Source organism: Colobus angolensis, unplaced genomic scaffold (assembly GCF_000951035.1).
Source record: "Colobus angolensis palliatus isolate OR3802 unplaced genomic scaffold, Cang.pa_1.0 Scaffold214, whole genome shotgun sequence".
Taxonomy (NCBI): Eukaryota; Metazoa; Chordata; class Mammalia; order Primates; family Cercopithecidae; genus Colobus; species Colobus angolensis.
The window spans coordinates 5,405,012-5,431,625 of NW_012115311.1; the positions used below are offsets into that span (position 1 = coordinate 5,405,012).

The 26,614-nt window shown below is 41.4% G+C and overlaps 1 protein-coding gene across 4 annotated transcripts in view; it reads right to left on the minus strand.

Annotated features, from left to right (window-relative positions):
* Window positions 1–15,662: 15,662 nt before the first annotated feature.
* CCNA1 (cyclin A1) overlaps window positions 15,663–26,614 on the minus strand; it is an 11,831-nt gene continuing 879 nt past the window's right edge. The window contains exons 1-9 of one of the 4 annotated variants that reach the window (XM_011943017.1): window positions 26,323–26,614; window positions 25,831–26,019; window positions 20,648–20,894; window positions 20,332–20,456; window positions 19,658–19,881; window positions 18,352–18,556; window positions 17,299–17,412; window positions 16,226–16,359; window positions 15,663–15,920 (exon numbers count right to left, since the gene is read on the minus strand). In XM_011943017.1, the coding sequence (XP_011798407.1) occupies window positions 15,869–15,920; window positions 16,226–16,359; window positions 17,299–17,412; window positions 18,352–18,556; window positions 19,658–19,881; window positions 20,332–20,456; window positions 20,648–20,894; window positions 25,831–26,019; window positions 26,323–26,430 (1,398 nt within the window). In that variant the 5' untranslated portion in view covers window positions 26,431–26,614 and the 3' untranslated portion in view covers window positions 15,663–15,868. The remainder of the gene's footprint in view (window positions 15,921–16,225; window positions 16,360–17,298; window positions 17,413–18,351; window positions 18,557–19,657; window positions 19,882–20,331; window positions 20,457–20,647; window positions 20,895–25,830; window positions 26,020–26,322) is intronic. The other 3 variants (XM_011943018.1, XM_011943020.1, XM_011943019.1) reach the window with 3 other exon arrangements.

Genomic DNA, 26,614 nt, shown 5'->3' on the forward strand with positions numbered 1-26,614 from the left:
AGAGGCTGAGGCAAGAGAATCACTTAGAACCTGGGAGATGGAGGTTGCACTGAGTCAAGATCTTGCCACTGCACTCCAACCTGGGCGACAGAGGGAGACTGTGTTTCAAAAATAAATAAATAAAAAATAAAATTGTGTAAGATTACAAATAATTAAGTTATACTAGAAATAAAGTAATAAATGCTGAACACTCATAATTTTAATTATTTTTACTACATTTTAATATTATCTGTGTTCTTCAGGCTATTCTTATCTATTTTATCCATAGAGTGGAAATACTGTATAATGACATGCTACTCCACATCTCTTCACTGCATTCAATGATGTCACATTGAGAGCTTGAAATCAGCCATGGTGAGAATATTTATATCACAGAAGTTGATAACTGCTATGAATTTATTTATTGTTTTATTGATTGGTTAGACCAGAAAATGGCAAACTGTAACACATAAAACAAATCTAGCCCATTGCCCATTTTTGTATGGCTTATGAGCTAGAGTGGCTTTTATATTTTTTAATTGCTGAAAAAAATTAAAAGAAAAATAATATTTTATGAAAACTATATGAAATTCAAATTTCAGTGTTCATAAATAAAGTTCTGTTGGAATACAGTCACGCTCATTGGTTTACATACTGTCTGTGGGTTGCATGCGTGTTACAGAGGCAGAATTGTATAGACAGAGATAGTTGAGATAGAGACCATATGGCCTGCAGAGCCTAAAATATTTACTATCTGGCCCTTTACAGAAAAAGTTTTCCAGTTCCTTGTTTAAACTTAAGAAAGTGATGGATAAAATGTAAATAATGCAGATTAAACTTTTTAAATATGTTATGTCTCTGGCCATTGCATTGTGAATAGTATTAACAAATTGAGGACATGTTCTTCCAGCATTTCAGTCATTGACCAAAAGTGATTTCCCACATACATCTTTGATGTTTTACTTAGTCTCATTCATTGACTTAAATGAAAATATCCACTAACATTCATGTGAGAACTACATTTGTTTCTCAATGGCAACTGTAGATTTGCTATAGATTTTAAAAGTTCAGCAAAAATTAACAGAAGTATTCTGTAAGAATCAATTAGCTATATGAGTATTTTTTATTATTTATAAGTTGTATGCTACATATTCTTTACGTTAGTACAATTCATAATAAGCATATGTACATATACATCGGTATACTTTTTTTCCCCAGAGAGCCAGTTATTAATTCTTGTTTGTTTTTTGTTTTTGATATGGAGTCTCACTCTGTCACCCAGACTGGAGTGCAGTGGCGCCATCTCGGCTCACTGCAACCTCCGCCTCCCAGGTTCAAGTGATTCTCGTGCCTTGGCATCCCTAGTACCTGGGATTACTCGAGCCTACCACCATGCCCAGCTAATTTTTGAAGTTTTTAGTAGAGATGGGGTTTTGCCATGTTGGCCAGGCTGATCTCGAACTCCTGACCTCAGGTGATCTGCCCGCCTCAGCCTCCCAAAGTGCTGGGATTACAGGTGTGAGCCACTACGCCCGGCCCGGTTGTTAAATATTTAGTAACATACTGCTGGCTCAGTTCCTTTCCTCACCTTTTTGCATTCTTACCTCCCCTGGGAAATGGAAAAATCCCTGTTGATTCAGGGAGTTGGTGACCATTTCTTCTACGGCAGTATCATTCTGGTATTCTACAATGACAACAATTCAGGGGCTGGATGACAACAAGTCTAGGGACTGAGCGAGTCTAAAATGAAGATTAGACCAGGATCCCTCTGCGAGTCGTTTTCTTAAGCTTAGGCTTAACAGCAACCTATTATTCAATCGTAACAGAATTCCTGAACTGTGCCCGTGACTTCTCATGAGTTTTGGCTTAAATTATTTTCATCTGGGATTCCTTTTCTTCTTTTCTTATTCTCATTTTTCCAAATCGGCCTGGAATCTCCCCTGCTGGGACCCCTGAATCATAAAAATTGTTTGATAGTCCCCCAAGTGATTTACAAGCTTGGACATCGCGGGTGACTTACAAGCTTGGCCATCATCTAAACCTACCTAGTAGAATGCTTCTTCCTTGCTGCCTTTGCCTCAAAAAAGTTACACAAACTGAGACCCCAGGAGCCCTTGCCCAAATTAAACCCAGCCTCTGGGCAAACATTAAGTAAGAGACAACTGAAAGGATGACAAGCACTCCTTGTTCTCACTGAAAGTCTCTAACTACACAGACAGAAGGGCATGCTGAAGGCCTCATTGCAGAACTTGGATGTTAATGCCTTAGTCATTCCTTCCTCCCTAAATTTGTTAAGGCTAAGATTATTGGGGTCACTCACAGAAAATGAACTAGCACAGCTCATTCAGCATTAGTAATTAGGTGATGATATATTCCTGTAAAGACAAATGCATAAAAGCTTTGAACTGGTAGCATCGTAAGAGAAGAATATATTATCTGATTATTTTCTAAAGTGAAGGAAATGTGTGCTGCTCATTTCACAACTGTTCCTTTCACCCAAATGTGCTTCCTGAGCAAAACTGTTTTAGGCACATAATCAATGTTTTTATGCAATCATTTTAAAACTGGAGAGCCAGTTTAGATTACAACCCTAATCAAAATTCATAGCGTGATGTTTTTTGAAACATTAGGTGTCTGAGAAAATTATCACACGATTTCACCATGGGACTGTGTTGCCAATTGATTTTAAAACTACACTGATGATTTCACGGTTAGCTTTGGGCCCATCATTGACTAACATGTCACATCCCACCTTCCATCAGCTAACTATGTTCTTGTCGAAAAAATGTGAAGTCAAATCTGCTTGTGTTTTCTCAAACCAAGGAAAAACAGTGGGTGTAATGTTTTAAATTAAGCAAGGTTGTTATTCTTGTAGGTATAGAAGAACTTAAAAATAGTTTGTACCAACCCAGAAATCCCTTATTCATATTTCATGCATTAAGGTAGCTCTAACTATTATATTTCATCCTTTTGAAAGTTTCAGATTAAGCAATCACTGTCTTTTTCTCCTCACGGATGACTTGCAAAAATAGTGAAACCTATTTTTCCAACAGGTTGCCTAAAGCAACAAGATTCCTATTATGTAAGAAAAAAAATAGATTGCTTATATTTAGTAAATTAATTGTTGTCCCAAAATACTCCCCTAAGCTTATAAAATTTCTCCTTAAAGCTGCTTATTAGAATGGGGATCCATTTTAGTAAAGTTACAAATTGTTCATGGCCAACAGTCACATCATTCAATGTGTTGTATCAATAGCAGTAGCCAATGCCTGGTAATAGAATATGAGTATGACTTTTTTTATATCATGACACAAATTTTGAATGGTTTCTTTATATTAATAACACTGATTATTAAGTGAGAAGATGGCCCTGTATACTGAGGCTTGACTGCATGGGATAAACATTTCTAATTCCAGGAATAAAACGAAGACATATGTCCATGTATATCCATATATGTATCTGTATCTTTCTATGCTTACACATATGCATTCGTATCTATATAATCTGTAATGAGCTTGTTTCCCTCAAGTATATTTCAGTTTTACTGAATTAGACAAAAGCCCCCATAAAGGGTATTATATCGTCATCCAACTGATTAGAGTCTGAGTTTTACACTTTCCTTCAAGCACCTGACATTTTCTTCTTGTTCTGGCAGCCCCATTTTTAGTTCCTCCCTCCTGTTTGGTCAGAAATGAAACCTTGACAACATGCCACATTCCCCTGCAATCTGATTATAAATCACATCTATGTGTCTTCTCAGCAGCAAGCAGGAGCTTCATGTGGGGCTGTAGAAAGCTACACAGCTGGAGCTAAACTGTGATTTTATTCAGACTCTGCAAGAGAATTGGAGAATTATAGGCATAGATAATAAATACACCTCCAGGAGAAGAGAGAAAAGACAAAAGGGGGTCAACCAAAATAAAGAAGCACAGGTAGAGGGATACGATGTGGTCTCAGCTGCAAAGACTGAACAGGAGGCTGCCTCCTGTCAAAATTCACATCAGCACTTGGCCAGGAACGGGGTGGGATCAGAAAATGCTTCCTGAAGGAGATGGTGCCTGAGATGTGTCCAGAATCACTCACATTGATGCATAATGAAAAGATTATTGGACTTAGAACCAGAGATCATGGTTCAGGTCCTAGGTCTACTACTTGTTAGCTTTGTGCTCTCCAGCAGTAATCATTGAAGCTAACAGTTATCACTTCCTACTGTGTACAGGCAAGCACTATGCTAAATAAAATCTTCGTGTGTATTAACTACCATATGAATAAGGCCCAATTATTTTCATCTCCATTTACTGCTACAGAAACTGCATTACAGAGGCATTAAGTTACTTGAGTCAAGGAATGAATAAAATAAGTGGATGTGAGCCACTGCCATGAACTACCACTGCAAACTCTAAACTTGCCAAGAAGTGGGTTAGTTTTCTTAGATATAAAACGAAGCTAACAATGTCTGTCCTATTCTCACATAATCTTGTAAGGATCAAATGTAATAATGTAGTTGAAAGTGCACTGAAAAATGTATATCCAAGAAAAATACAAGACGTTAATTCTTTTTCTAGCCACTGTAGCACTGAATGATTTTGCACTATTGCTTCATCAACACATGCCATAACTATCCTCCCCAACCCAGAGCTACAAAAGCTCTTTGTGGTCATGTCATGTGCTTAATGCCCAGAGGATATACTAACTGTTGGCTTCACCGCCCACAGGACACACACCCCTTGCTGAAAACCATTCTTGCCAAGATGCTCCCACTCCCAACCCTGCAAATGTGATACCTGAAGCTCATGTTAGTCACGGGAAACACCATGTCATTAGGGTAGTGCTTAAGGATTCCATCTGGAGGATTCCATCTGAGGCCTGTTCACACACCAACTCCCTCCAACCTAGGCCCAGGTGTTGAGGAGTTATGATTTTGAACTTGGTTTTCCCATGGTTTCTGGAGTTCCTTTCTGGGTAAGCTTCCAGAGTTAAGGGAGAGGGGACAGTTGAGTTTACAGTACTGTGATATGGCCAGATCTGACATGTTTGGCCTCTTGAGTTTAACGGAATAGACAAAGTAGGAGAGAAAACCTCTGAGGGCCTCCCAACTGCAAGCAGAGGCCTAACCGGTCTGTCGTTGTGGGACAGACAGCTCTGAGCAGAGAGATGGTAACTAAAGACTAAATGCTGACTTTCTGCGCATTTCTCAGAGTTATGCTGCCACATAGAGGACACTATGTGGATGAAAGGAAGCAGAAGAGTGACAGAGATGGCTCCTTCTCTCCACATTCAGTGTTCGTTTGAGTACAGGATAGATAATCAAATAGAATGGGACTTCTTAAAACATCCCGTTATTTAAATTTTGCCTTGCTGTTTATTTCTAGCAGATGTGTAACGGTGAAGTCTAGAGTCCAAAGCAACCCTTGGAACACAGAAGTTGAAACCGATGATTAATTCTTGAAGGTTCCAGTCTGCAAACACCAGCCAAACTTTATTAAGCTCTTACATTTCCAGCATTGAGTTGGGTGCTATAGACCAGTGTTTCTCAAACTTGAACGTGCACACAAATTTTCTGTCTTATTGAAGCACAGGTTTCAAATTCAGTAAATCTACATTGGGGCCAAGGTTGCACATTTCTAAAAGACTTCCAGACAATGCTGATGTTGGTGATCCGTGGACCACACTTTGAGCAGCAAGGCTACAGAGGATGCAAAAATAAAGAAAAGAATAGTTCTGCCCTTAAGGAGCTTGTATTTTGCCACAAAATTGACTACTAATATTTGCTTGAAAATGCCAGTCTGAAGCTTTCCAGATAATTTTAAGGATCTCTGAATAACTCTCAAAATATAGAGCCAACATAATTCTCCTACAAGGAGTATTTGTATGTGTCTTGTGGAATCAATTGTTTTAAGCTGATGTTATGGAGTTATAAGTTTCAGAATTCTACACTGTCAGATGTTAGCAACCCAAACTTTAGTTTTTCCTGAAAGTGAAAATATAATAAAATCACTAAGTGCTTAATAGTATGAGACATTTAAAAATATTGCAGCAATTTATCTTGTGTCAATATTTAATACAGAGCCCGTCACTAACCTGGTGATTTGCATTAGCAGCATTCAACAATTTAACCCCAGAGGACTCAAGGAAGAAGGCTGCAGCTTTCCTGATGCCTCATCGGGGTGCAAGGACAATGACTATAATGCCAACAGGTCTAAGGAGCTAGGCATCTTCCTTAACTGCAGCTGAAGAATTCTTTTCCTTTTCTTTCTTTCTTTCTTTTTTTTTTTTTTTTTGAGACAGGGTCTCACTCTGTTGCCCAGGCTGGAGTGCAGTGGTGGGATCATGGCTACAGCCTTGACCTCCTGGGCTCAAGCAGTCTGCCTGCCTCACCCTACCAAGTAGCTGGGACCACAGGCATGTGCCACCATGTCCAGCTAATTTTTGTATTGTTACAGAGATGGGGGTCTTGCTATGTTGCCCAGGCTGGTCTCTAACTCCTGGGCTCAAGAAATCTTCCCGCCTCAGCCTTCCGAAGAGTCACTATGTCTGACCAAGAATTATTTTAAATTCTTCTATTTAAAATAAAGAGCTGGATAGCACTTCAAAAGGTTTATAGAAAATTTACTAACAGGTAATTTAAACATACCTGTAAAAATCAAATTCTAAATAATATAGAGGGTCAGGTTCGGTGGCTAACACCTGTCATCCTAGCACTTTGGGAGGCTGAGGTGGGAGGATTGCTTGAGCCCAGGAGTTTGAGACCAGCCTGTTTGAGTCCTTGTCACTATGAATGGGAGGAAGGAAGGAAGGAAGAAGGGAAGGAAGGAAGGAAGGAAGGAAGGAAAGGACCCATACATGGTGTTGCATGCTTGTAGTCTCAACTACTTGGGAGGCTGAGGTGGGAGGATCAATTAAGCCTAGGATTTTGAAGTGGCTTTTGTAACTTAACTGCTTCATAACCACAAATTTCCTTGCATTAGTTATTCTATTTCCCAGGGCTTTGATGAATTTATGTCCCCCTACCATTCTGCCACAAAGCTAAAGCTTTGGGCCTTTATGTCATCATGATGTGGGTTTTGTTTTTCAGGAACTGAAGAATAAATCATTTTATTAAAAGGGCTTCTGAATTAGCTGGGCATGGTGGTGCACACCTGTGGTTCTAGCGACTCCAGAGGCTGAGGTGGGAGGATCACTTGAACCCGGAAGGCAGAAGTTGCAGTGAACCAAGATCGTGCTGCTGCACTCCAGCCTGGGTGACAAAGGGAAACCTCGTCTCCAAAAAACAAAACAAAACAAAACAAAACAAAAAACAGTGAGGTAGCTTTTGTTTATGCACTTCAAAAGCAAGTATGATTTATGATACATCAAATTACATGCAAAATAAAGTTGTTGCTGTTGCTTATTAAATGGCAGCTCAGGAACAGTTCTCTTTTGAAGGCAAAATTTTCTCTCTAAAGCAGTAAACACATAAAGGCAAAAAAAGACAGTAAAACCCTGGACCTGTCCCCCAAAAGCCATTGGATCTCCAGTCTTCATCTAGGAAACTCCTTTTGTGTCAAGACTTTAACCAAAGTTTTGCTTTATCTCCCAACTTCTTATACAACAATAAATGTAATAATTATGAAGAGAATGAACTTTTTAACGGTACACTGATATCATACACCCTTAACCTTCAATTGTGATTTTTTTCTTTTAACTCCATTTTATTCAAATGTATTTTGAAAAGCTTTATACTTCCCAGATATAGTGCTTTATAATTGATTGGATCAAGAGCTAGTGATCTAGAAAAAGCATAATCCTTCCATTCATTCAACCAAATGTGATTGACTCACTAGCTTAAAGCCAGATGCTGGGAGTCTAGGGATGAAATGCATCTCCCTGTGCTCTAGGAAGGGAGGCAGGCAAGTGTCAGCTGGCCATACTGAGGGACACTTTCCTGAAGCTACCAGGGGAGCCAAAGGCAAAGGTTAGCTCTGAAGAATCGCCTCAGAGGTAGCCAAGTGGTGTAGGGAAGTGGCAACTGTTTTTCAAAAAGAGAGAAGTATGTGGGAGAGATCCCGGGGATGGAGAGTGTGGCCCACCCAGGGAACCACAGGTTAACTAAAGTGGGTGTTACTTGGGTGGGCAGGGTCTGGTGTGGGAAGGGCCTGTGCACCCCGTATTTTATCCCAATGGTGATAAGACATTGAAGAATTTGATGCAGGAAAGAGATATCATCAATTTCATCTCAGAAACTCTGGAAACGGGAAGAGGAAACTGAAGGGTGGTGAGACGGTTGCTACAGGGATTGATGCAGATGAGAAATGACGGGCAGGGACAGAAGAAGGTGCAGACAGAGATGGATTCAGGCCCTGGAGACACAACTCCTGTTATACTTTATTTCGAGGAGAAATTCTAGTTTGAAGTTTCACTCACCTTTAAGCACCTTCTCCAGCCCAGCTCTTGCCCTAAATGTCAGAACTGTCATATCAAATTGTCCATCCCCAAAAGACAGTATGTCAGTCTTCCCACTTCCCCAGCTCCTGCTTTTAGTGCTTGAGGGGAAAGGAGAGGTTGGAGAAACAAGGCAGAAATGAGATGCTGTACTATTATTTAAAGGCCTAAATCCCTATGACCCCTTTCTGCTGTCCTTAATCATCCTAAAAGAGTGCTGTTCTCAAGACAGTATGCAGTTTGTGACCAACAGTCACACTTCTTGCCCAAGTACTGTCAGGTTTAGGACATATAACAAAGTGAATTCTTGCTGACGTTTTCTTTTTTAAGCATTAAAAATTTTCCCCAGTCACTGTGGCTCACTGTGTAATCCTAGCACTTTGGGAGGCTGAGGTGGGAGGATCGCTTGAGCTGAGGAGTTCAAGACCAGCCTGGACCACATGGTGAGATCCCATCTCAACAAAATATCAAAAAATTAACCAGGCATGGTGGCACATACCTGTAGTCCTAGCTACTAGGGAGACCGATATGGGAAGATTGCTTGAGCCTGAGAGGTTGACTTTGCAGTGAGCCTTGATCACACCGCCATACTCCAGCCTGGGCAACAAAGCAAGACCTTGTCTCAAAAGAAAAAAAAAATTCCACACAATCGAACAGAATCTCAGATCACTGAATTCCCATGGGCGGATATATGTATCTGATAGCGCATACAGTCAATTGACACACACTCACGAGTTAAATATTCTAATATGTGTTAGAAAACAGGTAACTAGCATATCACATCCATTATTTCAGGAATATTACTGCTAAGAAGATGTTAAGTTCAAGTAAGTCATTTTAAAGGTGACATCTAGATATGGCAGAAGTAGTAAACATGAATCAGTAGCTCAAACTGAAAAATACTGACCCAATCAAATTTCTCCTTCACGAAGAGACAGAAGTTTGGGACACTAAGTGAGAATCCCACTGTGGCAAACACAGGCTGTTTATCAACACTAAATTCCGCTTTTGTGTTGGTCCTTTTTTTTTTTTTTTTTTTACCTGAGGCGAGATAATTTACAAAGAAAGGAGGTTTAATCGACTCACGGTTCCATATGGCTGGGAGGCCTCAGAAAACTTACAGTCATGGTGGAAGGCAAAGGGGAAGCAAGCACCTTCTTCACAAGATAGCAGGAGAGAACGAGCACATGAAGGGGCTTATAAAACCATCAGATCTCGTGAGAACTCACCCACCATCGGAGAAGAGCACGGGGGAACCGCCCATGGCCCAGTCACCGCCCACCAGGTCCCTCCTTTGACATGTGGGGATTATAGGGATTACAATTTGAGCTGAGATTTTGGCGGGGACACAGAGCCAAACCATATCACCTTTCCTCCCAAGCCTGCAGCTAAATCATGACTCCCAGCTCCCTGCGGTCAGAATGCGTGTTTTCCCCCACCCCCCACCGGCCCACGTTCTTTCTCTTTCCTCACCTGCCAAATACAAGAATACAGCAGGGACTCCTAGGGAAGGATGATCGTGTGGAAGCAAAAGCTCTCTTTCCCCAACACACACTGGAGAGTGACATGAGCTAAGCCTTGAGGGTGGTGGGCCCCAGAGATTTGGGGATGGCTAAAGTAATTAGCTTACCTAAATGAAAACAGCGTCCCACAAGTAATAGCCAAGCTGGAATTAGGACCAGGTGTCCTGCCTAAGGATCTTTGTTAAGGATAAATTCGCAGGTGAAAGGGGAAAGTCAGTACTTTAGTTCTCAGCTGCAATTCTCTTAAAAGAATGAGATGCTGAGAAGCACCCAAATTACAGAAAGAACGTTTTAGATGACACAAGTTTAAAGTCAGTACTGTGACAATGAGATATTCATCTCCACAAGTTTATTTACATCAGGATGTTATTGTTTCCACAGCAGACTAAAGCAAGGAGAGAAAAACCTTTCCAGTAGGCTTGAGCTTAATCAGATGAACCCAAGTTGACCCCATTCCCTCCCCTCAGCATCTGATCCCGATATCTATCCAACATCTGATCTCTAGTTCAGTTTGAGGCTAGGGCAGCAGAGCACAGAAAGCATCCTGATAGTACTTGCCTGTCATGCTTGAGTCTAACTCCAGCCAGAGCTGCTTGCAGAAGCAAGGTGACACATAGGCACAGCCCAGCAGCTGGTAGGTGCAGAGCCCAAGCTTCCATTCTGAGCTTCAATGTAAGTGTCTTGATGCACCGTCTCCATTAGCTGAGTTCGCGCTTGATAAAGGACCAAGATTGGCTGCTCTCCCAGCCTTGGGTACTGTGCAACTTTGCAGCTGTTCATGCAATTAAAAGGAATTCCATTTGTTCCACGGGCAGGGACATATATATCTATATACCTATATCTATCTATCTATCTAGATATAGGTGTGTAGATACAGATATCATGTCTCCCAGGCCCCTGCAGTCCAACAGCCCAACAGCAGATTCCTTCTGGGATTGTAGCTTTCGGTGTTCTCTTTCTCCTTTGCTTATAAACCAGAGGGAGAAAAAGGTGGTTTTGTTTTTGAATGTGATAGCCCATACCCTGATCATAAAGATGGGATGTCTGTAATGGATGTAAGTCCCTGTCCTACAGGTAACACTTGATAGTGCAGGGAAAGAGCGATCAATGTCAAGAGTAAACATGGAGAAAGAGGGAAGGATATTTAGGATAAAAAGTTAATATAACTATAAATCAGTTGAGAACATTTATGCACTTGCCGTGAGTGGCTGAAACTACATAATTATCCACCATTCCCATGTGTGTTTGTTGCAAAGTGCGAATAGCTCTCCCTTTCACCAGTTAGCTAGTCAAAGTTTGCAGGTAGCAACAGGCTGATGCAAATAATAGTGTCTTGATTGACGTGAACAAACACACGGAGATGCTCAGCAGGATATCCAGCCAGAGTGAAAGGGAGGAGACAATGAAGGAGAAGCAAGTACCTGTCAGTCTGGGCAGACTCCTACTCTGGGCAAGTGAATGGTCCCATCAGCTCAGTCAGTCAACTTACCTGCTCAGAAAACTTAATCTGCTTCAAGAACATTCTATCCGCAGATCCTACTTTGGCTCAGTTACCCATGGTCTCCTTCCCAGGTCCTTTGTCCTTATGCTTCTCCCCTCGGGCCTCCTCCCTCATTACTCTGGCTCACTGAGCATGACCATTTAGGTTTTCAAAACTCACCATCAAGTCCAGGAATCACTGATGAAAGACATATTAAACAATTTGCTGCCTAAAGTCAGTTTCTATTCATCTTGTGATGAATGGGACATCCTCCCTGGGGTAACAAAAACCATCCTGGGAGACCTGAGTCTTGCACATGGAACTTGCCCTGGAACCAGGATGCCAGTGGGGCCACGGGCATGAGCTCTGAGGAGCGCCTCCCCGGCCTCAGACCTCATCCCCACAGTGCAGACACATGGAACATAAAGCCTGGCCGTGGCACCGGCAAGAGCACCCTCAGCAAAGAGTATACATGTCCATTTCCAAGTTTTAGTGGTAACGTGTCTAGATATTTTAACTCTGGTGGCAAAAACATACTGGGAAAACAGAAACAACTGAACAGTTTGAATATATCCATCTAATTTCTTGGGCTTTTGCTCCTGATAAAGCGTTGGCAAATGCTGTTCCTATAGTTCTCTCTCATGGCCACTTCAGCAAGGGCCCCTACATTCATAGTCATGCATGAGTTCCACAGAAAGGCCTGGATCTGTCTGAAGTCACAGGTTAAAAAGCCTCCGGAGGCAGACAGGTGTGGCACTTCCACACCCACAGCCCTGTCTGAACCAATTTCCATTGCTGGCTGACAAGGAGTGGGGTAGGGAGAAAGATGTGGGAAAATCAACAGAAGAGATAATCATGGTGTAGTCATACAAGACAATACACTAATATAAATCACTAGGATTCTACTTATTCATATAAGACAATAGTATAAATAACTAGGATTCTACTTATTCACATAAGACAATATAATAGTATAAATAACTAGGATTCTACTTATTCATATAATCTCAAAAAACAATGCTGCCTAAGATCCCTATCACTGAAGGATGTGAGAAAGAGTCAATAATCATCACATTTTAAAAACAAACATTATTGTTTATGGACACATTCTTATGATGTATAGTCACGCACTGCTTCATGATGGGGATGTGCTCTGTGAAATGCATTGTTAGGCAATTTCATCATTGTGTGAACACTGGAGAGTGTGCTCATACAAATCCCAGTGGGATAGCCTGCTCCACACCTAGGCTGTAAGATAGGGCCTCTTGTTCCTAGGCTACACGCCTCTACAGCATGTTACTGTACTGAATACAGTAGGCAGCTCTAACACAATGGTAAGTATTCATGTATATAAACATATCTAACTATAGGTAAGGTTCAGTGAAAATACAGTATTATAATCTTACGGGACCACCATCTATACGCAAAACATCATTATATGGCACAAGAGTGTATAAAAATTACGCACGGATTTGATCAACACCAAATTCAGGGAAGAAAGGAAAATGGATGGTATAGAAGAAGGGACACACAGGCTGCTATTCCCTCTGAAACTGGGCAGGAGATACACAGGGGATGGTTTTACTTCTATTTTTAGATAAAGTATTTCAGAGACATAAAAAAGCACTAAGAAAGGGAAGTCTAAGATAAGGGTCAGGCCTTTGCAATCAGTGGGTGTGCGTGTTGTGGGGCGGAATGGGGTATGGGCAAACCACCACCAGCAAAGAACATAAAAGTTACGTGTTCAGTCCTATAAGATGTTTTTGTAATTGAGAGTCTATATTTTGCATTTGGTTTTAGAAACAAAAGCTCCTTTGTAAAATAATTCACAGTGGAGAACCTATTTCTACAAGGTCCCCTCTAGCTGACACAAAACGTTGTAAAGTAAGAATATCACCAGTGAAAGAAAATGTTATTGTGTCTGGGTCCATTTCAAAACAAACACATATCACAGGGACGTGATCAACCAACACAAGTGGGTAAAGGATGAGAGGAAGCTTCCCTAGCCAGGTCCAAAGCCTTAAGGCTTGAAAGGGACAAACACAGCACTTCTACCGCCAAAACCTTACCCAGAATTGCCCTCAAGTTGGACATGGTGGCTCACACCTTAGTCCCAGCTACTTGGGAGGCTGTGGTGGCAGAATCGCTTCAGCCTGGGTGGTCGAGACTGTAGCGACAGTGAGCCACGATTGTCCCACTGCACTCCAGCCTGAGCAACAGAGGGAAACTCAGCCTCAGAAACAAGACAATAAACAACAACAAAAAAACAGAACTGCCCTCTCCCACTCCACACTTGGGAGGAAGCCATTTGTCTGTCATCCTTTTGAAGTACAAAAGGATAGTTGGAAAGTTCAGCATGTTCATGCAGTGAACAGAAACACAGTGTCACATATTAGAATATGCAATAACAAGTTTTTAATCATATAACATAAAAACAGAATTCAGTATTAATACAGGTCCTGTATCCCCTTTGTGAACCATGTGCAATAAATGTCAAAACATTTAGGGAAATAATTTCTTCACTGGAACCAGAAATGGAGACACCTTGAGAATCTTTATCTGCTGGGAAATAAAAGCAGGGTGGAGGGAATGCTAAAATCTTTTAAGAACTTCTGGGTACTTTAAAATTTGTTAAAGTCTTCATAAAATACGGCTGTATTTTTATGTTTATAATTTCATTACAGCTTGAAAGAAACAAAAGCTGCAGTGAATTTCATCTATACCCATTTCACCAAAACCTGCCTGAGTGTAATCTCTTCTATGTAAAGGAATCTAGAAGATATGGATTTCTTATCCTCTTGAGAGGTTTTGGAGGCAGAAAAAGCCTATCAAGTCTTCGGGACCACCCCATGGAATCCTCTCTCCAGAGGCCCCTCTGCAGAGGCACACATAGCCCAGAGGGCTCAATAACTACTGGTCCAGGGCTACTAATTTTGGTGATAACAAGCGCACAATGCAAAATTCACATTTAATCTCCAATAAGCACCACCCACCTTCGAGGCCAAATCTACTCATTTTTCCTTCCAATCTTTAAAAGAAACTCAAAACAATTGTTTTGTTTTCCATTTTACCCATCTTGTAGCCTACAAAAGTGCTGGGTGGACACATTGGCTCATGCCTGTAATTCCAGCACTTTGAGAGGTCAAGATGGGTGGATGGATCACTTGAGCCCAAGGGTTCAAGCCCAGGAGTTCAAGACCTGCTTGGACAATATGGGAAAAAAAAAACACCTCTACAAAAAAATAAAATAATTATAATACAAAAAATTAGCCAGGTGTGCCAGGCATGGTAGCTCACACATGTAATCCCAGCACTTTGGGAGGCTGAGACAGGTGGAACAGTTGAGGTCAGGAGTTCAAGACCAGCCTGAACAACACGGTGAAACTGTCTCCACTAAAAATACAAAAAAGTAGCCGAGTGTGGTGGCGGACACCTGTAATCTCAGCTACTCGGGAAGCTGAGGCAGGAGAATCGCTTGAACCCAGGAGGTGCAGGTTACAGGGAGCCAAGATCGTGCCGCTGCACTCCAGCCAGGGTGACAAGACTGAAACTCCATCTGAAAAGTGAAGAGAGGAGAGGAGAGGAGAGGAGAGGGAAGAGAAACCATACATAGATTAGTGAACTGTAGATGATGAAAGATCAGGAATAATTCAAGCCATACCAAAGCTCAGGGTAGAGGTCTCCCAAGAGACACAGTTGGTGGGTTGGGTTCATTATTCTGATGTTCCTTCTGAAGGTGAAATTTGCTTTTTCTACCTCCCAAAGCATCTTCTAAGACAGAAATATATGCTTAATGGGTGCCTAAATCAAACCTGATCATAGACATAATACAGCCCTGTACAAATAAGCATGGTATCCTTGGATGAGAATTAAATGTCAGTGACCCCTAAGAGGTATGTGACTACATCTGGGCCTCAACCCCTGTCTTACTGACTAGGATGGTGGACTGAAGAAGCTACAGCAGGCAGTGCTTATTCAAATCCCTTCACCCATCTGTCTCGGCTGTCCCTTCCTTCCTTTACTAATCTATGGAGAGCTACCTGGGAAATACATAGACGGGAAGGAAAAAGCCTCAGAGTAGCCATTTATCAACCGTGAATATCCCTGGATGCCTTGGAACACTTAATCCTAAGAACATGCCACGTTTACAAAACCAGTTTTGAAGATGCTTGAAATAGAGGTAACACTTTTAATACTCTCAACAAACATTCCAGACGAATATGTCAGCCATGATAATTAGTAAATAAGTCTAACACATGGTCATAAGACAAGCAGTTTATTGTTTAAAAAATGTTGGACTATATTACAATCTACTAAAGTCTAAGGGAACCTAAATTCATTTACATTTGTAAAATGTCATCTATATTGTAAACAACATTAGTTGATCCAAACTGCAGAAGCCTATGACAATTAATGGCACTTCTGATGTGGAGGTGAAGTTCTGGAAGTGCTTCCATTCAGAAACTTATTGTAGAAGAAGAACTGAAGGTGGCTCCATGAGGGACACACGCAGGTACCTGAAACAAGACCAAAAGCAAGGTCAGCACAAGCCAAGGACTTCAGTTTGATAAAATCTCAGGCCACAGAAAACTTTTCAGTAATTTTAACAGAATGGAAGGAAGTTGGCTGACTACAAGTATTAAAAGCTGACAAATTATAAATCTAGATCTCTTCAAATTTATTTGTAAATTTGTACATGTAACCTTACTTTTCCAACCTGGCACCAGATACACAATTTAATCTATTTTTAATCTAGTAACCACTACTATAACCCATTAATCTTTAAATAGAGAGCTAAGATATGAAAATGTCAGTGACTTACTTTGAAGCCTTGTACTTCTCCCTAATTGCTTGCTGAGGTCGATGGGGTATATCAAGGTACGCTTTATGAAGCTCACTCAGGCAAGGCACAATTTCACTTAATGAATACCCTGTAAATGCAGCAAGGGTTTCCGGCTAATCAAGACAAAAGAAAAAAATTGCTTCATGTAACTTTACATTAGAAATCTGAAAATAACCAATTTGAAATAAAGGGAATTAATCCCTTAGTAAACATTCACATTCATCTCAAAAGAAACCAGAACCCCCTTCAGAGACTTTAGATGGAAAATATCAGAAAGTACAGCCAGGGCTCTAAATTTTCTCATATTATAAATTTATAATGCTCAACTTGGGGCTGGATCACTTTCCTTGTTCCCTCATGAGTGAAATATTTACTGGTCCTTATAGAGCCCTGCTTGGCTGACCATTCTATTTGTACACAATATGAAAAATTTTTAGTCAAAACACTGCAGTGCTGGAATAAGAACTGCTCTAAAAAGGTAAAAGAAAATTTTTTAAAAAGGAAAATGTAGCAGAAAAAAACATAAGCATTCATGAAAATAAAGGTAGACACCCCACTTCTTTTAGTACAGCAGTGAGCCTTCAGAGCCAAACCTAGGGGTCTTTTTCTGATGTTGTCCCCTTCTTGGGCAAGAGGCAACACTTTACTACCCTGTTGTCTTGAAAGCCTGAAGTGCAATCTTCTGGCCATCCTAATTGGACCCAGGTTGGTTTGTTTGTTTGTTTTTTAATATAGAGGGTAAAAGTCAATAACTTTTGCTTGAAGTGGTCAATGTACCTCAAGGGCCCTCCCTGAATACCAGTGGGCTCTGGGGTTTCCAGGCCTGCTTCTGTTGAAGGAGCATGTGATACTATCTCCTCGACTTCCTGCAATCTCACTCCTCATAGAGTGAAGCCACTGAGTCAAAGCCATGAAGACTGACCTGGAAGACTCAGCAGCATGTGGTCTGCTGTCAAGATGACTAGATCCTTAATGAACTAACTTGCCCTCATAAGAGGCAAGCCCATTCTAGATAGACCTTGAATTTCATCTAGAAAGAAGTTAGATCTTACCCAAAAGTGCTTGTTCACAGTATAGTTTGCCAGGCAAAAAGCTGCTGCAGCTATCAATGAAGGAAGGTATTTCAAGAACGGGTCTGCTTCAAGTAGACTCAGCTCTGCTACATACTAAACACAAGAGAAGAAAACACATTGAAATTAGAAATGTGATTAAGGTCACAAGTAAGCCTGGAAATGGCAAGGAAATAAATGGTGTCTTATGTTTGTTCAGTCGGCATCTACAGAAATAGATGTTCAAGATTGTTGACTGGGTTAGTAATTGGTATGCCTGTCTATAACAACAGTAACATTTATGTTTTGGTAAAATGTCATTACAAAAGTATTTGGCCTACTCCCAAAGGATAGGTGATAGGTTACTTTTCTTATGCTTATGTTTATGCTGAGATAAAGTAGCACTGCTCTGGCAGCTGGAATTGGAACAGAGATTTTAGCCAAAAGACAAAAACATTAAAGCTATTAATCTATCAGGCAAATGCATGCAGTTCAGAGACTAGGACAGCACCAGTGGGAACATCTCATATTAGAAGAAACATAGTAAAACATGTGGACATCCTTGCTACTCTATGCACAGCACATAAATACCAGATATCCTAGATTATGGTCGCTGGAAACCCAGTTGACCAAACCAATACTCCAATGCCTTCAACTAAAGTTCTATAACTCCAAACAACCAAATAATGCTCATTACTTAATAATATATTAGGATGAGACTAGAACCATATTAAACTAGATTTACTTTGTTCCCATTCTATAAACCTAGGAAGTTTTGCTTGTATGTGATCTGTATCCTATAAGGGAACAGTTTCCAAGCTTAAATTTTTAAATAGTTCGGTGATCAGACAACCCGTGCCTGCCAAACATAGTCAATAGTAATGCCTTATAACCAAAAGCTGGGTTCTTAAAATTAGCTCTCTTTCAGCACTGGAACAGTTTTTCTGGGCCTGTGGGAAGAAAACCGAAAAGGAAAGAACTGAAGGATAATTGGGAAAAGTTGATTTTTACAATCCTTGGCATTGCAAGTTCCTGGAAATCACATGGCATACACACCTTAGCCAGGTTTTCAGTCCTGACGCACACTCCTTGTCGCCTCAAGTACTGAAGGAGAAACTGGTTGGTGGTTGGCACTGTCAGATCAAACGCTAGAACTTTCAGAAGCAAGTGCTCCATTTTTAACAGTTGTCGTTTTGTGTATGTATCATCAGTGATATAGACAAACTCATCTACTTCAGGAGGATATATCTCTTCATATTTCCTGGGAAAGGAAGAGTTTTTAGAAGTAAAACTTGGAACCTGTAGCTCTACTGCTGTGCTACCATAAGCCATGCCTCTTCACACGGCCCTTGCAGACTTACTTCGCAGCCACATATCCACTTAAATACCACTAAATGACTCCAGGCTATGAAAATATTAGGAGCATGTTTCTGGACCAAGAGCATGATTATTACAAGGATATGTTATATTTACTGCTAGGAGTAGTAACAGATAATTTCCAACTGAGAATTTTAGCTTTGGGCCTGTGATACGCTGAAAGATTCTGAATGACAGACACTACAGGTAAATTCCTACACATTCTACAGACCTCAAATCATTTCATAGAAAAAAGTGTTAGGATTAACACAATGATAGAAACAAACTCCACAGGCCTCTAGTTTTTAAAAAGATGCTGTTCGACTTTCTCCACTGAATTAGCAAATGATGCTTATAGCCAAGAGACATAATGATATAATTTCACTATGATCAATTCTTTCCTTCTGCCTTTGTTTCCCCTTTCTTTAGGGGAATTTTGGCAAGTTTTTAATGCATTAGCAATAGAATGTTTGAGACCAAAAGAAGAGAAAAGAAATTACCACTCAGCGACAGGTCACTTAAAGGTAGCTCAGCCACAACCCAGCCCACACAATTAGGTGCTGTTACGAATGACTGATAGTAACAGGAACCCGTTGAAGTAGTTTATTCACTGTAACCAAATAAACCTGTTGTTATGCGCCATTTGCTAGATCATGAAGATAGCGTTTTGTAACCACACTGTCTTTAAATAGGACTTAATAGATAGGAAATAGCCAAAAGGGTACACTGCAAAATAGTTAAATTAGATCCTGAATTTGAGCTGATGGCTGCCTTAGTCATGACATTGAACTTGTTGCTATAAATCACAACCAGGTGATTGAAGAGTAAACATGTGGTAAGATTCAGTTTCTCAGTCAATCCTGTGAAGAGGATGATCTTTTATCAAAGGAGACATGAATAGTTTTAATTATCAAGCATTGCATTTCTTCAATAAGAAATGGAGGACAAAAATTCAGTGTTTTGACAAGTGATAGTTTCATATTATGAAAGCTGAAAGAACACTTACGAAGCCAAAAGAATAGCTGCTGTTCCCACGAGCTGCAGTTTCCCTCTCAGAACAGACATACATGAAAGGAACCTGTCCAGGAAGTTGACAGCCAGATACAGGGTCTCTGCTCGAAGCTTATATTCTTCCCCAACCTCCACCAGCCAGTCCACCAGAATCGTGCGCATGCCTTCCGTGATGTCCGGCTGCTTCTTCATGTAGTGCGCTTTGGGTCTGTGCCTTATCTGATTGGGAAAAGGTTTTGATATTTAAGTAGATGCAATTTCAGAAAGATCATTCCACAATACAGTTACTATTTAAAAATCTCACAAGCAAAGGTTGGAAAGATCCTGATCAGAGCCAAATAAATCTTTATCATAACAAGGAAGAAAGTGTAAATTTCTGGTTCTATAAAATTGGTTAGCAAATAACATGGGGTTGGGGGGGGCTGGGGAGAATGGCAATATGAATTATTCCTAAAAGTAAAATATTTAACATATAAACCCTTTGAATCATGTAGAAATAGTCCAAGCAATTGCTACTTGCCATCACAATTATTATTTTTCATAGATATTCTTATGTTTAGCTGGCATAAGAGTGCCATTCACTAGTGGTTATGAGCCAAGAGTATATAATTTATCTTAATAATAAGAGTTTGGGTCCTGAAGATTGAAGTAGAAGGTAGGAAAACTTACTTCAGCTTCCCTAAGGTACTGATAAATTTCTTCAGCGTATTCAGTCACATTTGTCACGTCTGTGCCAAGACTGGATATATCTTCAGACTGGGAGAGCAGAGATGAATCTACCAGCATAGGAGAAACTGCAAGAGTTCAACATTGTCAGATAACTCATTTAATATAACCATTTGTCCAATCCACTAACCCTCCACAGGCAGTTGTGAATATAGTTATTACTTGCTGTTTTTCTCTTGCTAGGTACTAGCTATTGAACGCTGCAGGCAGTTATAAATACAGGGTACCCTCAGCCATCAGCCATCGGCAAGTTAGTTACCTGTGTTGAAATCCAGCAGGAAGTGCAGGTCTGACTTGAGTGTGCTGCTGTCTACTTCATATACATCCTCAAACGCCATCCCCTCTCTGCCCGAACAGTTGTCTCCGTCCCCCTGCTCTAGTTCATCCATGTAGACGTCAACCCCTTGCTTGGGGGGCTCTTGGACCCCACAGTCAGGGAGCGCTTTCTTTCCAGCTGGAGGGAAGGCATTTTCTGATCCAGAATAACACCTGATTCTTGTGATCCCCTAAAAAAGTTTAAATCTTTTGTTAGAGGCCACGTCAAAGACCACAGAGGGGATGTGAACCTCCGTGACTCAAACCAACAGACTGGGAAGGTAAGATAAATTCTGAACTGAAAAATCTATGTCGGCAATTTAATTCCAAGAATAAATCTTCAAAAGTGTAATGTTTGCCCCCTTATCTTTGTCTACATTTGATATTTGAAGAGCTACCTAAAATTTAATCACATAGTTATCAAAGGAAACTCAAGATTGTAGAAAAAAGAAAACCTATAGCTCTCTTACAAAATGAAATAGGTACCACATATAAAGGCAAAACTGTAAATTGGCTTTTATATTTATAGCATCATGAGATTTTATAAGTAGTCTGCATAACTCTTGATGCAGTGACTGAGTTCCTACAATTCCCCTCCTCCTTAAACAAATAACTTTTTAGCCAGAGAGCCCCTATAATGCTTCCATTTCATATCCAGTTATTAAGAAACATGATGATTTTGGAAGTTTCCAAACTTCCAAATGCTGCTAAATTCTCTTACAAGCCACAGAACCTTTACGTATGACATAATGCATTTACTCCTGGGGAAATGTCTCAGTCACTTCTCCTTTTTCTCTATTCTTATAACATGAAAAATGGGAACAACTATGGTGCCACCACAGTGAACAAGCATAATGCACCAAACACTGTTGCATATTAAGGTGAGCCATGCTAGATGGCGTGAATGTCAGTTGAGTCAGGGCAGGTGGGCAAGCTCTATGAGCCTGAGCTATATTTATGCAAATGCCAGCTCTACCACATTACCATTTTGTTTATAATGTATCTTGATGTGTACTGTTGAAGGCGACTTCTAAGTTAGTAGGTGGTTCCATAACTTTCCCTTTTATTTACCAAGTTAAATATATGATTTATGTCTAGCAGGAAAATGAACACTTATGGTAGTAATGGGGGGGAAATCACAAAGACAACAAAGAGTCACAATCATAAGTTACTGTAACCAGATAACCAAGTTACTGCAAAGTTTGACTCTTGCTACAACCAGGACTCCAAGTTACTGCCAAGTTTGACTCTTGCTACATAGACACTGTGTCCATAGGCTGGGACATATACTTAATAAACAAATATTTACTGAGTATCTACTATGTGCTAGAAGTTTTTCTCATGCCCAGAATTTAGCAGTGAACAAAATGTTTAAAAAGATCTACCTGATGGAGTTTATATTCTAGTCTGTGGGAGAGGAAGGAAACAAACTAGAAAAGACACAGTAGGAGCAAACAGAGCAGAGTGAGACAGTCATATAGGGCACGAAGACAGAAAGAAAAGAGAGGCCAATCATGAGGGACTTACCATAGGCCAATTAAGGATTAGTTTTCTTTTTTTTTTTTTTTTTTTTTTTGAGACGGAGTCTCGCTCTGTCGCCCAGGCTGGAGTGCAGTGGCGCGATCTCGGCTCACTGCAAGCTCCGCCTCCCAGGTTTACGCCATTCTCCTGCCTCAGCCTCCCGAGTAGCTGGGACTACAGGCGCCCGCCATCTCGCCCGGCTAATTTTTTGTATTTTTTAGTAGAGACGGGGTTTCACCGTGTTAGCCAGGATGGTCTCGATCTCCTGACCTCGTGATCCGCCCATCTCGGCCTCCCAAAGTGCTGGGATTACAGACTTGAGCCACCGCGCCCGGCCAAGGATTAGTTTTCATTACTATTATTTTGTTTTTGTTGGCTTGCCAAAGCTGATCTGAGAATTGGCTTTTATGCAGGGACAGGAGCCACTGGAATTTGGGACAAAGGAGTGGTATAATCTTTTTATGTCTTAAAAGGATTATTCTGGCTGTGCACAGGTGTGGAGAGTAAGTAAGTCAATCAACTACAAAACTTGAAAATTCTAAGTGAGACACAATAGGGATTTGAATCAGGGAAGTAATTGTAAACTGTGAAGAGTAAAATGGTTCTAGACATTTAAAAAGTAGAGCTAATAATATTTTCTCATTAGATTAGATGTGGGGTGACAAAAAAATAGGAATCGAGGAAGACAAATGTTTGGAGGCTAAATAACAGGAAGGATGGATACTCCATTTACTGAGATAAGGAAGACTTGGGAAGAGCAGTCTGGGAGTAGGGAAAAGGACGGGTGTTTCGTTTTACACAAGCATGAAGTTGCTTACTATATGATCTAAGTGAAGATGCCAAGTAGACTCCTGAATCTGTGAGCCTGCAATAAAGCTCTGAGGCCCAGGCCAGCGATAGAAATATCAGTCCACCAAACAGAGAGTGTTTAATGCTAGCAGACTAAGAGGCTACTAAGGGACTGAGTGCAAGATTTAGATCAAAGACTAGGCCATAGGGCATTTTAACTTGTAGAGACTGGATATATAAGTAGCAATCAGAATATCAAAGAGTGGCCAGTGAGCTAGGTAGAAAACTTGGAGAGTAATGTTCTACAAGCTGAATGAGAAGAAATTATTTCAAGGAAAAAAGAATGATCAACCATGTCAAATAATGTTGATCAGTCGAGGAAGGAAAAGACTATTAATTGAGTCAAAACAGAGCAGAAAAAGAACTAGAGACAGAGAGCATTCATCCAGCAAACACTGTGTGCCATCCTGGTCAGGCCCAGGCACTGTTCAAAGTAATGGACACACAACAGTGAACATGACAACCTAAATCAACACCTGGATGGAGCTTACATGTTAGTGGGAAAGACAACATTATATATGTCGAGATATGACAAACTCTCAAGATAGGTGGCTTTAAATGGGACAGCTTCTGTCCCATTACTTAAATTACTTTAAGCACTTAAATTACTTTAATCGACATGATGCAAACAGTTCCTAGACCAATTTCCTTGATACTGGAAAACTAACAAAGAAAATTCGTCACCATTTCTAGCTGAAAAAGGGACGGGTCAAGGTGATCTTACGAAATCAACTTCTTCCCTGTGGTCCAGATTCCAGGGTTGTAACACTTAGTGGGAGCGTTTAGTTGACAGGTTTTTAAGATGGAAAAATGGCAATATATTTGTATGCTTACAGGTTGGGCCCAGTAGAAAAGAAAAAACTAACGAGAGAAAGAAAAGTGGCTAGAGTGACATCCTTGAAGAAACAAGAAGACACGAGTATATTGTACACATGGGGTGGGGGGCGACCTCGCATGAGAGCAGGGACATAGCAGACACATAACAGGTTGTGGATGGCAGATTATATGGCACACAGAAACATGTGCAGATTCTCTTCTGGATGTTTCTATATTTTTAGGAAAATAAGATACAAAGTCATCAGCTGAGAGTGAGCATGAAGGAGGAGGTTACTGAGGATTAAATGGAGAAAGGAAGGTACAAAATAGATTTCTAAGCAGGTTGTAGAGGATAGGTACAGGGAAATGCGGAAGTGGCACCAGGTAACATAAGAGGTTAGCAACTGGGAATTTAAAATGTGACCACTCAACATAGGCACAACTGACAATTCATAAGAACCAAGTCTCAGGCTTTAAGTTTTAAAAAGCAAACATCGCTAAGCAAATTAAAATTTGTTAAAACCACTTCCACTCAATTTTCTCCAAAGTTTTGAACAGATCACGTGAAGAGTCAGTAGATGAGGGGCTTCTAATCTAGTTTCTATCCTAACTTTCTTTTGGCAGAGGCTTAAACCTTTCAGATTTTCTCACCTACGAAATAGGAAAGGTATAGTTTTCGTCTGTTAAGGTATCTATGATCAGTTAAGTTCACACAACTAATACCTGAGGGACCATTACCTGTTAGCGTAGCTGCTTAGTCAGTACTGGGAAGATGTCTGCTTTCAAAGCATGCTTTTTGGAGTAATTGAGTCTAGCCTAATCTAATCCTGATTTTAACACTATTCCCAATGAACACAGCCAAGATTATCCAGGTTTGCTTTAGGCACAGCCTGCATCAATGTGAACACTGCTCTGACCTGGAGGAACCCCACTTCCACAGTTTATTTGGAAGCATTCACATTTCCTTTTAGCCCAGCCCTTAAATTACTTTAATATACATAATCCAAACAGTTCCCAGACCTATTTCCTTGATAGTGGGAAAAATAACAAAGAAAACTAATCACTATTTCTAGCTGAAAACCGAATCCCTCAAGGTGATCTTAAGAAATCAACTGGCGGCTGAGCGCAGTGGCTCAAGCCTGTAATCCCAGCACTTTGGGAGGCCGAGATGGGCGGATCACGAGGTCAGGAGATCGAGACCATCCTGGCTAACACGGTGAAACCCCGTCTCTACTAAAAAATACAAAAAACTAGCCGGGCGAGGTGGCGGCGCCTGTAGTCCCAGCTACCCGGGAGGCTGAGGCAGGAGAATGGTGTGAACCCGGGAGGCGGAGCTTGCAGTGAGCTGAGATCCGGCCACAGCACTCCAGCCTGGGTGACAGAGCGAGACTCTGTCTCAAAAAAAAAAAAAAAAAAATCAACTGGCCTGCTGCCTGCTACCGTGGCTCACGCCTGTAATCCCAACACTTTGGGAGGCCGAGGTGGGCAGATCACCTGAAGTCAGGAGTTAGTGACCAGCTTGGCCAACATGGTGAAATCCCATGTCTACTAAAAATACAAAAATTAGCCGGGCATGGTGGTGGGCGCCTGTAATCCCAGCTACTCAGGAGGCTGAGGCAGGAGAATTGCTTGTACCCGTGAGGCAGAGGTTGCAGTGAGCGGAGACAGCGCCCACTGCACTCCAGCCTGGCGACAAGAGCCAAACTCCGTCTCGGAAAGGAAAGGAGAAAGGAAAGGAGAAGGAACGGAGAAGGAAAGGAGAAGGAAAGGAGAAGGGAAGGAAAGGAAAGGAAAGGAAAGATCACTTTCCCTGTAGTCCAGATTCCAGGGTTGTAATACTCAGGGAGAGTTGTAGGTACAAAGGCAAGAGAAAAGCACCTGGCACCAAAGCAGGAGAGCCGTTCTCCACAAGCATCATTCCCAATGCGTCTGAGTCATTACCTGGCCACAGGTCCTCCTGTACTGCCCATTTTCAGTTAGCAGCCCTAGCACTGTCCTCTGCGGGGGATCCTGGCCCAGCGGGGCTCTGGTGAGTATCTGACAGGCATCGGGACCTCGGGCCACTGTAGCCAGCACAACTCCATTCTTGGGGTTGCTGCAGTGCATTGTCTCAGACTCCATGGGCTGCTGCTACCAGGGAAAGAGAAACAGACAGGCTGGTTACTCAACCCCGTCCACCCGGGGCTCCAAGGACACAAGAGAACCTCTAGGAGGGAGAGCACCAAGCAAAGGGACTAACACCAATTGCTGATCTTCCCAGCAATTATTAGTGCTGAAAGGGCATGAGCGACCGCACAAGCGATCAAAGTTGCTCTGAATCAAAATAGTCATTTGAACCTCTGAGGGGGTTTTTTATCCCAAGACCTCGTGTTGGGCTGGAAGGAGAGAAACATTTTGACAAGCCTCCAAGTCGGGATACTAAACCCACGTTACCTGGAAGCTGAAATCTGGGAGCCCCGGTCTTCCCCAGCAGAGATACTCATCTCCCCAGCCCCCAATAAAAGATCCAGGGTACATGACTGCGGGAAAGCCGGTCTCCATCCCAAGTGACAAGCAGGGTGGTGCACTGCGGCCTCCTCCCACCAGATAGGAGGCCTCAAAACCTGCCTGGACCCCAAATCGGGCCCAGCTGTTCCCGGCGATATCTTTCTATGTGTCTGGAACAACTGCCAAGTGCACTGGAGGATCGGGTTAAGAGGTAGCGGTGGGCAGGGCCGGGCGGGGC